Source organism: Papio anubis, chromosome 4, assembly GCF_008728515.1.
Source record: "Papio anubis isolate 15944 chromosome 4, Panubis1.0, whole genome shotgun sequence".
NCBI lineage: Eukaryota > Metazoa > Chordata > Mammalia > Primates > Cercopithecidae > Papio > Papio anubis.
In genome coordinates, this window is record NC_044979.1 from 50,551,813 (window position 1) to 50,564,759 (window position 12,947).

The following is a 12,947-nucleotide window of genomic DNA, read 5'->3' on the forward strand; positions in this document are numbered from 1 at the left end:
ACAATTTTAGAAGCTTCCTTAATGATTTTCTAAGATATGTGTGTATGTGTACTTCACGGTTAGGGACTCATTTAGATATTAGGAAAAGTCACACCAACTTTTTGTAAAACATATTTTGTTTACATTTGCTTAATAAAATATTTCACTGTATAATCTCACTTCTGACCCCACCCCGGAGAAGTTACTGTCAGGGAAGTAGAGTTAAGAGTTTTAGTGTGTTAGGTGTTTGTTTGTTTGTTTGTTTGTTTGTTTGTTTGTTTTTTACAGTTATTTGCTTTTACCCAAAGAGTTATATAGAGAAAAAAATATTCAAATGAAGTTCACAGACCTATTAGTAGATACATATATCTTGCTAATTTGGAGGGTAGCCACTTTATGATGGAATAATCTGGATATCTCTCTGCCTTTCTCCAGCCTTTCAAAGACTTCCACAAAGTGAGAGAGTTTCTCAAGGTCTGAATGGGGACCTTTATTTTTCCAATGTCCTCCCAGAGGACACCCGCGAAGACTATATCTGTTATGCCAGATTTAATCATACTCAAACCATACAGCAGAAGCAACCTATTTCTGTGAAGGTGATTTCAGGTAAGAGTTCAGCTTCCTGAATCTGCCCTTCAATACATTTACAAATATGTGCAAAATATAGAAACTATTATATACTACTGACTTTGAAGTAAACAGGTTCATTATCAGGAAACCTCCCATGAATGCTCACTAAAGTGCTGGCATATGTGTTATAAAGATTGTGCATACCCTAAATACTGGATTTTACATTTCTTGCTTTTATTGTCATGACTGGTTCCGTGATAACCTTCTGAACTACCTGGTGTTCTGAGCATTTGTGTGTGCTTTATGCTCCACAGTGCCTCTTATTGGCAGTCCTACAGCTTAAGTTAAATGTCTGCATATTCCTGGTTGGGGGTGGCTGAGTAAGTTAATCAGTTAGTCATGTACAACGTAAAGCACTGTTTTTACTTGATAGGAATGGCACTCGGTCAGGATAGCTGCATACGTTTGCTTTTATTGCCCAATACTTTTTGACCCTTCTCCCCTACTTTTGTGCCCTCTTCATAATATTCTGTTTATTTCAGTGGATGAATTGAATGACACTATAGCTGCTAATTTGAGTGACACTGAGTTTTATGGTGGTGAGTTATGGTGATTGTAACTGATATTCTCTCCTTCATTGTAGAATTTAGTTCACTAACTTCACCTCCATGGCTATTTAACCTTATTTCTTTATGAGATTTCTAGTTATATGTTTAATACCATAGTATAAATGTATGTTTCTTATGAAATTTACCTATAAACTTTGAAGCATGCCACTAGAGCATTTTCCATGATGTATGTGTAATAATGAAACCTGTTGTAACTGTTTGCGTGTAAAGAACCATTTCACTGATTTGGAAAAACCTTTCACGTACGTTCAGAATTATGTTTTCCATGTTTTGTTCTATTCCTAACTTTTCTTGTGAACTAAGTAAGAGTTGGCAGGGTGCATTAACTTGCTAGAATACTGACTCATCAAAACTTTTAGCAATTAACGTTAAGTGGATTTCGTAGTAAATCATCCCATTTCTCATCTGTTTTCATGTGACATTGTCAATATAATTAGTAATAGCATTTCTCTCTTAGTTTTGTTTAAAAACAAGTCAAACCCAGTCACTGTCTTCAGTGGAAGTAATCTTTTTAAAAGTAGAGCATTTAACTTCATTATTGTAGATAGAAATGAATTTGATTTCCTTAAGGGAAATGTTCTCAAGTAGAGTCTATGAATGAAAATAATGGGTTTTGGATAAAGGGTCCTCTTAATTATCCATAAGGCAGAATTTCTGCTGTATTAATTTCTCACCCTTGAGATATAAGTAAAAAAATTAAGGTCTCATCAGTGACCAACATAGACACTCCACAACTGCTGCTTTCTTTTATTTTATTTGAATATACTCCTGAAAAATATGGGCCCCAAGACCGTTCCCAAAGTGATTTTAAAGGAGTAAGTTTCCCCCCTACAGTCTATAAATTCTTAGGAAAACTAATTTTTCTCAAGTAATACCTCTTCTGGCATTGAATTTTTTCTTCTGAGAAATGAGAATAATCATAGTATATTTCCTTTTCATTAAATTTTTATAAGCATCAAGTAGATAATGCATTAAAGAGTTGAAAACCTTCAATGGCTATAAAACCTTAAGATGACGTAATTTCTGCTCCAAGTTTTTCTAAGAAACCTTCAGAAGACAAGGCTATGTTTTGGAAAGGCCTCCACAAAAAAGAAGATGGCCCGTATAACTATCCCTAAGATCTTTGACTTAGACCCTCTTTATTTTTTTATTGAGGAAAACGATTTCCATTTATTTAACTCCATCATTATTCTTCATTTGTGGCATAATATTTGCAAGACCTCTGTCAGTAACTCTCTACTTTTGTTTTCCATAAACCTTGCAGTTTGAGGATGTTAATATGAGTAATCAGTAGTATTGGCTATAATGTTGTCCCCATTGTAAACAAGAATACCCCTTCTATAACCATATCTTTATAAAAACCTAACATCTTCCAGAAGATAGACAGTTAATTTTTGCTTTGACCTAAGCACTAATCCTAAGAGAAATGCAGCTCAATAACACGATTTCCTCTCCATGTCAACATTTTGAAAATTTTCTAACCCACAGAAAATTTGTAAAAACCTAACCCAAATTAAGGGAATATACAAAAGGAAAACAGTCCTTATTATTAGTGCTTATGCAACCAAGGTTGTTTCTGTTCCTGGGTAACTTGAGTAAGTGTAAGTGATGACTACTTATAACGCAGAGAGTGTGTATGTGTAGCTTAACAAATTTCACAATTAATGTTAAATAGCTTAAAAAGGGATTGGAATTTTAGACAGCTTTTTTGACAATGAAGTGTTTATAGAAATACATATTATAAGGTGTAATGCATATTGATTTTCTTGTTTGCAGCTAAATCAAGTAGAGAGAGGCCACCAACATTTTTAACTCCAGAGGGCAATGCAAGTAACAAAGAGGAATTAAGGGGAAATGTGCTTTCACTGGAGTGCATTGCAGAAGGACTGTGAGTTCACACTTTCTGTCCTGAAATACATTTCTTATAAAAATATAGTAGGTTGGTAGAGAGGTGTTAGTAATATCATAGGAGGAGTCACTGTCTTCTACTAATTCTACCAAGCATCAAGAAAAATTTGGTAATTATTTCCAAAGTAGGCATATGAATCTCATATTGTTGTTAAAATATTTTGTTAATGTAATAGTAATCATATTGAAATAAGTATCAGTAATCACCTTATGATTGTTGAAATATTATCTCATATTATTGTTTAAATATTTTGTTAATGTAGTACTGTTATCTTAAAATAAGTGTCAGTAATCACCTTGTGACTGCTATGATTATAATTAGAGGACATTATTTTGCTAGTTTGTAACCAACCACCTCAAATTTCTTTAAAAATAATAGCTATTTATTACTGATCACTTGTCGAGAGGTCTACAGAGCAGTTGTCTTCTAACCAGCTGGGTTGGGCTAATTTCAGTTAAGCATGCTCATGAATCTGCTTAGGTGGCTCAGCAGCGGGTCCACTGCCCTTGGAGTCTACCGGCTGTTAGCTGGGGCATCTGAGTTGATAGCCTAAGTTGCTAAGATCTCTCTTGCAGTCTCGTCCTGGCTTGTTCTCCTAACAACAGACAACATGCACAGGGCCTGCCTCTTAAATCCTAGCCTCAGAACTGGCACGCTGTCCTTTCACCTACTTCCTATTGGCAGGTCACAAGGCCAAGCCTAGACTCTTTGAAATAACTCATCTGTGCACAGTTCAAAATTGAAGCCACCCCAGAACTGATGTGCCTTTAACAGGAGTTACAGGGAAGCCTCGCCCAGATACAAAAGCAACTGTGATGTTAGCTCTGTGTTACAAGGAATTTCTGTATAGTCCCTGTCTTCTGCCTGACACAGAGCAAGCACCATTGGTATGGGCACATCTGCTGAAAACCTGGAATAGAATCTCAGAAACATGCTGCCCTTACATGTGATTCCTGCTGTCCTTGACAGGCAACTCATTGGTCTCACATTCCTTCCTGAATCAAGGAAAACTTGACTTAAGGAGGCACATGGAGGCCTCTGCTGGCCGAGGCAGGAAATCACAGTATGCATTACTCAGCTCTGCCAGCTACAGAAAACCAGCAAAACCCCCTTTTAAAGATATGTTAAAACCCTATCTCTTCTGCTAGAATTAAGAAAAAAAAAAATCCTCCCAATTTCCATCGTTATGGTGTAAGATAGTGGCATAATCTGCCAGCCTACAACTTTTGGGAGCAGAAGGTACCTATTCTCACAATTTAATGACTTCTTTTCCCACAAATGACATATTTCATAAAAAAACTAAAATATGGTTGGTATTTGGAAATTTCACAATACTCCCAAAAGAATTTTTTAAAACTTTGGAGTGTTGTAAAACCAAGATTGGGACTCTATCACTTATAAACCAACCATCAGACTTATAAAATCAAAATATTTATAATTCCTGACAATGGCAAAGTACAGTAGCTGGCCTCCAAAACAGTTCATGGCTTTTTCATAATTTCAAACTATGAAACTATGCTTCCATCTCCTTCTTACCCTCATATCATCTAAGATGCAGACTAGTCTGATTATGAGGAAATATCAATATGTTATCAGATTCCACATGTATATAGTTTTTCAAAATATACTTATTTTTATATTTACAGCATGTTTTAATTCTAGAAGCTGTTTCATCAGATACATATGCTCAGTTTATTTTACTCAACCAAATAAACCAAACCAATATTATAATCAATTAATCCCACTTGCATTTCTTTTTTGTTGTTGTTTTTGCTTGAACCATAATTTATTATTTCTCATGGTTCCATGTGATGACTGGGCTAAGCTTTTTTTAAATTATTTTTTTATTTTCCATAGGTTATTGGGGTATGGGTGGTGTGTGGTTACATGAGTAAGTTATTTAGTGGTGATTTGTGAGATTTTGGTGCATCCATCACACTATTTTTGGTAGTCTTTTATCCCTCAACCCCCTCCCACCCTTCCCCCGAAGTTCCCAAAGTCCGTTGTATTATTCTTATGCCTATGTGTCCTAACAGCTTAGCTCCCACATATCAGCGAGAACATATGGTGTTTGGTTTTCCATTCCTGAGTTACTTCACTTAGAATAATAGTCTCCATTCTCATCCAGGTCACTGCAGATGCCATTAATTCATTCCTTTTATGGCTGAGTAGTATTCCATCATATATATATATATGTCACAGTTTCTTTATCCACTCATTGATTGATGGGCATTTGGGTTGGTTCCACGATTTTGCAATTGCAAACTGAGAGGCTATAAACATGCGTGTGCAAGTTAAGTATCTTCTTTGTATAATGACTTCTTTTCCACTGGGTAGATACCAAGTGGTGGGATTGCTGGATCAAATGGCAGTTCTACTTTTGGTTCTTTAAGGAATCTCCACACTGTTTTCCATAGTGTCTGTACTAGTTACATTCCCATCAGCAGTGTAGAAGTGTTCCCTGATAACCGCATCCATGCCAACATCTACTGTTTTTTGATTTTTTGGTTGTGGCCATTCTTGCAGGAGTAAGGTGGTATCGCATTGTTGTTTTGATGTGCATTTCCCTGATCATTAGTGATGTTGAGCATTTTTTCCTATGTTTCTTTCTCTATCCTGTGGAATAGTGTCAAAAGGATTGGTACCAATTCTTCTTTGAATGTCTGGTAGAATTCTGCTGTGAATCCATGTGGTCATGGACTTTTTTTGGTTGTTAATTTTTTAATTACCATTTCAATCTTCCTGCTTTTTATTGGTCTGTTTAAGGTATCTAATTCTTCCTGATTTAAGCTAAGAGGGTTGTATTTTTCCAGGAATTTATCTGTCTCTTTTAGGTTTTCTAGTTCATGTGTGTAAAGGTGTTCATAGCAGCCTTGAATGAGCTTTTGTATTTTGGTGATGTCAGTTGTAATATCTCCTGTTTCATTTGTTGATGAGGTTATTTGGATTTTCTCTCTTCTTTTCTTGGTTAAATCTTGCTAATGGTCTATCAATTTTATTTATCTTTTCAAAGAACCAGCTTTTTGTTTCATTTATCTTTTGTATTTTTTGTTTGTTTGTTTCAGTTTCACTTAGTTCTGCTCTGATTTTATCTCCTTTCTTCTTCTGGGTATGGGTTCGGTTTGTTCTTGTTTCTCTAGTTACTTGAGGTATGACTTAGACTATCAGTTTGTGCCCTTTCAGTCTTTTTGATGTAGGCATTTAGGGCTATGAACTTTCTTCTTAGCACCGCCTGTGCTGTATCCCAGAGGTTTTGATAGGTTGTGTCACTATTGTCGTTCAGTTAGAATAATTTTTAAATTTCCATCTTGATTTTGTTTTCTACCCAGTGATCATTCAGGTTATTTAATTTCCATGTTTTTGCATGGCTTTGAAGGTTCCTTTTGGAGTTGATTTCCACTTTTATTCCACTGTGGTCTGAGAGAGTGCTTGATATAATTTCAATTTTCTTAAATTTATTGAGGCTCATTTTGTGGCCTATCATATGGTCCATCTTCAAGAAAGTTCCATGTGCTATTGAATGGAATGTGTATTCTGGGTGGCTAGAAAGATGGCTGAATAGGAACAGCTCCAATTTACAGCTCCCAGTGAGATCAATGCAGAAGGTGGGTGATTTCTGCATTCCCACTGAGGTACCCAGCTCATCTCATTGGGACTGGTTAGACAGTGGGTGCAGTCCACAGAGGGCAAGCCGAAGCAGGGTGGGGTCGTCGTCTCACTCAGGAAGTGCGAGGGATCAGGGAACTCCCTCCACTAGCCAAGGGAAGCCATGGCGGACTGTGCCATGAGGAACGGTGCATTCCGGCCCAAGATACTATGCTTTGCCCATGGCCTTCACCACCTGCAGACCAGGAGATTCCCTGGGTTGCCTACACCACCAGGGCCCTGGGTTTCAAGCAAAAAACTGGGCGACCATTTGGGTAGACACCAAGCCAGCTGCAGGAGGTTTTTTTTTTTTTTTTTCCCCCATACCCCAGTGGTGCCTGGAACACCAATGAGACAGAACCCTTCACTCCCCTGGAAAGGAGGCTGAAGCCAGGGAGCCAAGTGATCTAGCTCAGTGGATCTCACCCCCATGGAGCCCAGCAAGCCAAGATCCACTGGCTTGAAATTCTTGCTGCCAGCACAGCAGTCCGAAGTCGACCTCGGATGCTCTAACTTGGTGGAGGATGGGCGTCTGCCATTACTGAGGCTTGAATAGGCAGTTTTCCCCTCACAGTGTAAACAAACCTGCCAGGAAGTTTGAACTTGGCAGAGCCTACCACAGCTCGGCAAAGCTGCTGTAGCCAGACTGCCTCTCTAGATTCCTCCTCTCTGGGCAGGGCATCTCTGAAAGAAAGGCAGCAGCCCCAGTCAGGGAGTTCCATGTGCTATCTCCCTGAGACAGAGCACCTGGGGGAAGGGGCAGCTGCAGGTGCAGCTTCAGCAGATTTAAACATTCCTGCTGCTAGCTCTGAAGAGAGCAGCAGATCTCCCAGCACAGCACTAGAGTTCTGCTAAGGGACAGACTGCCTCCTCAAGTGGGCCCCTGAACCCCATACCGCCTGACTAGGAGTCACCTCCCAGCAGGAGTCGACAGACACCTCATACAAGAGAGCTCCAGCTGGCATCTGGCAGGTGCCCTTCTGGGACGAAGCATCCAGAGGAAGGAACAGGCAGCAATCTTTGCTGTTCTGCAGACTCCGCTGGTGATACCCAAGCAAACAGGGTCTGGAGTGGATCTCCAGCAAACTCCAGCAGACCTGCAGCAGAGGGGCCTACTGTTAGAACAAAAACTAACAAACAGAAAGAAATAGCATCAGCATCAACAAAAAGGACATCCACACAAAAAACCCATCTGAAGGGGTCACCAACATCAAAGACCAAAGGTAGATAAATCCACAGAGATGAGGAAAAACCGGTACAAAAGGGCTGAAAGTTCCAAAAATGAGAATGCCTCTTCTCATCCAAAAGATCACAACTACTCACCAGCAAGAGAACAAAACTGGACAGAGAATGAGTTTGACGAATTGACAGAAGTAGGCTTCAGAAGGTGGGTAATAGTAAACTCCTCTGAGCTAAAGGAGCTTGTTCTAACCCAATGCAAGGAAGCTAAGAACCTTGAAAAAAGGTTAGAAGAGTTGCTAATTAGAATAACCAGTTTAGAGAAGAACATAAATGACCTGATGGAACTGAAAAACACAGCACAAGAGCTTTGTGAATCATACACAAGAATCAGTAGCTAAATCAATCAAGCGGAAGAAAGGATAACAGAGATTGAAGATCAACTTAATGAAATAAAGTGTGAAGACAAGATTAGAGAAAAAAAGAATGAAAAAGAATGAACGAAGCCTCCAAAAAATATGGGACTATGTGAAAAGACCAAACCTATATTTGATTGGTGTACCTGAAAGTGACAGGGAGAATGGAACCAAGTTGGAAAACACTTTTCAGGATATTATCCAGGAGAACTTCCCCAACCTAGCAAGACAGGCCAGCATTGAAATTCAGGAAATACAGAGAACACCATAAAGATACTCCTCAAGAAGAACAACCCCAAGACACACAATCATCAGATTCACCAAGGTTGCAATTAAGTAAAAAATGTTAAGGGCAACCAGAGAGAAAGATTGGGTTATCCACAAAGGGAAGCCCATCAGACTAACAGCAGATCTCTCAGCAGAAACCCTACAAGCCAGAAGAAAGTGGGGGCCAATATTCAACATTCTTAAAGAAAAGAATTTTCAACTCAGAATTTCATATCCAGCCAAACTAAGCTTCATAAGTGAAGGAGAAATAAAATACTTTACAGACAAGCAAATGCTGATGGATTTTGTCACCAACAGGCCTGCCTTACAAGACCTCCTGAAGGAAGCGTTAAATATGGAAAGAAAAAACTGGAACCAGTCACTGCAATAACATACCAAATTGTAAACACTATCGACACTATGAAGAAACTGCATCAGCTAACGGGCAAAATAACCAGCTAGCATCATAATGACAGGATCAAATTCACACATGACAATATTAACCTTAAATGTAAATGGGCAGGCAAGGCGCGGTGGCTCATGCCTGTAATCCCAGCACTTTGGGAGGCCGAGGCGGGTGGATCACAAGGTCAGGAGATCGAGACCACGGTGAAACCTCGTCTCTACTAAAAATACAAAAAAAATTAGCTGGGCACGGTGGCAGGCGCCTGTAGTCCCAGCTACTCAGGAGGCTGAGGCAGGAGAATGGCATGATCCCAGGAGGCGGAGCTTGCAGTGAGCCGAGATCGCGCCACTGCACTCCAGCCTGGGGAACAGAGCCAGACTACATCTCCAAAAAAAAAAACAAAAAAAAGTAAATGGGCTAAATGCCCAAATTAAAAGACACAGACTGGCAAACTGGATAAAGAATCAAGACCCATCAGTGTGCTGTATTCAGGAGACCCATCTCATGTGCAAATACACACATAGGCTCAAAATAAAGGGATGGAGGAATATTTACCAAGCAAATGGAAAGCAAAAAAAAAAAAAGCAGGAGTTGCAATCGTAGTCTCTGATAAAACAGACTTTAAACCAACAAAGACCAAAAAACAAAAAGACAAGGGTATTACACAATGGGAAAGGGATCAATGCAACAAGAACAGCTAACTATCCTGAATATATATGCACACAATACAGGAGCACCCAGATTCAGAAAGCAAGTTCTTAGAGACCTACAAAGAGACTTAGACTGCCACACAATAATCATGGGAGACTTTAACACCCCACTGTCAACAGATCAACGAGACAGAAAATTATCAAGGATATTTAGGACTTGAACTAAGCTCTGGACCAAGCAGACCTAATAGACATCTATAGAACTCTCCACCCCAAATCAACAGAATATACATTCTTTCCAGCACGACATCACACTTATTCTAAAATTGACCACAGAATTGGAAATAAAACACTCCTCACCAAATGCAAAAGAACAGAAATCATAACAGTCTGTCAGACCACACTGCAATCAAATTAGAACTCAAGATTGAGAAACTCACTCAAAACCACACAGCTACATGGAAACTGATCAACCTGCTCCTGAATGATGACTGGGTAAATAATGAAATTAAGGCAGAAATAAAGATGTTCTTTGAAACCAATGAGAACAAAGACACAACTTACCAGAATCTCTGGGACACAGCTAAAGCAGTGTTTAGGGGGAAATTTATAGCACTAAGTGTCCACAGGACAAACTGGGAAAGATCAGAAATTGACACCCTAACATCACAGTTAAAAGAACTAGAGAAGCAACAGCAAACAAATTCAAAAGCTAGCAGAAAACAAGAAATAACTAGGATCAGAGCAGAACTGAAGGTGATAGAGACATGAAAAACCCTTCAAAAAAATCAGTGAATCCAGGAGCTGGTTTTTTGGAAAGATTAACAAAAATAGACCACTAGCCAGACTAATAAAGAAGAAAAGAGAGAAGAATCAAATAGACACAATAAAAAATGATAAAGAGGATTTCACCACTGATCCCACAGAAATACAAACTACCATCAGAGAATGCTATAAACACCTCTACGCAAATAAACTAAAAAATCTAGAAGAGATGGATAAATTCCTGGACACATTCGCCCTCCCAAGACTAAACTAGGAAGAAGTCAAATCCCTGAATAGACTAATAACAAGTTCTGAAATTGAGGCCATAATTAATAGCCTACCAAGCAAAAAAAGCCCAGGAACAGATGAATTTACAGCCGAATTCTACCAGAGGTACAAAAAAGAGCTGGTACCATTCCTTCTGAAGCTATTCCAAACAATAGAAAAAGAGGGTATCCTCCCTAACTCATTTTGTGAGGCCAGCATCATCCTGATACCAAAACCTGGCAGAGACACAACAAAAGAAGAAAATTTCAGGCCAGTATCCCTGATGAACATTGATGCAAAAATCCTCGATAAAATACTGGCAAACCGAATCCAGCAGCACATCAAAAAGCTTATCCACCACAATCAAGTAGACTTCATCCCTGTGATGCAAGGCTGGTTCAACATATGCAAATCAATAAACATAATCCATCTCATAAACAGAACCAATGATAAAAACCACATGATTATCTCAATACATGCAGAAAAAGCCTTCGACAAAATTCAACAGCACTTCATGCTAAAATCTCTCAATAAAATAGGTATTGATAGAATATATCTCAAACTAATAAGAGCTATTTATGACAAACCCACAGCCAATACCATACTGAATGGGCACAAGCTGGAAACATTCCCTTTGAAAACTGGCACAAGTCAAGGATGCCCTCTCTCACCACTACTATTCAACATAGTGTTGGAAGTTCTGGCCAGGGCAATCAGGCAAGAGAAAGAAATAAAGCATATTCAAATAGGAGGAGAGGAAGTTAAATTGTCTCTGTTTGCAGATGACCTGATTGTATATTTAGAAAACCGATCGTCTCTGCCCAAAATCTTCTTAAGCTGGTAAGCGACTTCAGCAAAGCCTCAGGATACAAAAATCAATGTGCAAAAATCTCAAGCATTCCTCTACACCAATAATAGACAAACAGAGAGCCAAATCATGAGTGAACTCCCATTCACAATTGCTACAAAGAGAATAAAATACCTAGGAATACAACTTACAAGGGATGTGAACGACCTCTCCAAGAAGAACTACAAACCACTGCTCAAGGAAAGAAGTGAGGTCATAAACAAATGGAAAAAGATTCCATGCTCATGGATAGGAATAATCAGTATCATGAAAATGGCCATACTACTCAAAGTAATTTATAGATTCAATGCTATCCCCATCAAGCTACCATTGACTTTCTTCACAGAATTAGAAAAAACTACTTTAAATTTCATATGGAACCAAAAAAGAGCCCATATAGCCAAGACAATCCTAAACAAAAAGAACATAGCTGGGGGCATCACGCTACCTTACTTCAAACTATATTACAAGCCTACAGTAACCAAAACAGCATGGTACTGGTACCAAACTGATGCTGGTACCAAAACGGAACAGAACAGAGGCCTCAGAAATAACGCCACACATTTACAACCATGTGATCTTTGACAAACCTGACAAAAGCAATGGAGAAAGGATTCCCTGTTTAATAAATGATATTAGGAAAACTGGCTACCCATAAGCAGAAAACTGAAACTGGATCCCTCCCTTACACCTTATACAAAAATTAACTCAAGATATATTAAAGACTTAAATATTAGACCTAAAACCATAAAAACCCTAGAAGAAAACCTAGGCAATACCATTCAGGACAGGCATGGGCAAAGACTTCATGACTAAAACACCAAAAGCAATGGCAACAAAAGTCAAAACTGACAAATGTGATCTAATTAAACTAAAGAGTTTCTGCACAGCAAAAGAAAGAGCAGTTGAAAGAGACAAAGAGGGACATTATATAATGGTAAAAGGCCTTGTCCAGGAAAATATAACAATCCTAAACATACATATACCTAACACTGGAGCTCCTAAATTTATAAAACAATTACTAATAGACCTAAGAAATGAGATAGACAGCAACACAGTAATAGTAGGGATGAGAGTAAATTTTTGCAATCTATCCATCTGACAAAGGTCTAATATCCAGAATTTACAAGGAACTTAAACAGATTTGCAAGAAAAAGCAACCTCATCAAAAAGTAAACAAAGGATATGAGCAGACACTTCTCAAAAGAAGACATTTATACAGCCAACAAACATGAAAAAAAGCTCATCATCACTGGTCATTGGAGAAGTGCAAATCAAAAGCACAGTGGGATACCATCTCATGCCAGTTAGAATTATAATCATTAAAAAGTCAGGAAACGACAGATGCTGGAGAGGATGTGGAGAAATAGGAACACTTTTACACTGTTGGTGGGCATGTCAATAGTTCAACCCACTTT

General features: G+C 38.6%; 1 protein-coding gene across 50 annotated transcripts in view; it reads left to right on the forward strand.

The window, feature by feature from the left end:
• The window catches only part of NRCAM (neuronal cell adhesion molecule), a 304,888-nt gene that overhangs the window by 225,261 nt on the left and 66,680 nt on the right, over window positions 1–12,947 (forward strand). For 37 of the 50 annotated variants that reach the window (XR_002521138.2, XR_002521139.2, XR_004183177.1 and 34 more), the window contains 3 exons: window positions 415–585; window positions 1,092–1,148; window positions 2,955–3,066. Coding sequence is in view for 45 of the 50 variants with exons in the window: in XM_009203691.4 (XP_009201955.2) it covers window positions 415–585; window positions 1,092–1,148; window positions 2,955–3,066 (340 nt within the window). In the remaining 5 variants the exon portion in view is untranslated. The remainder of the gene's footprint in view (window positions 1–414; window positions 586–1,091; window positions 1,149–2,954; window positions 3,067–12,947) is intronic. The other 13 variants (XR_004183175.1, XR_004183176.1, XM_021936177.2 and 10 more) reach the window with 1 other exon arrangement.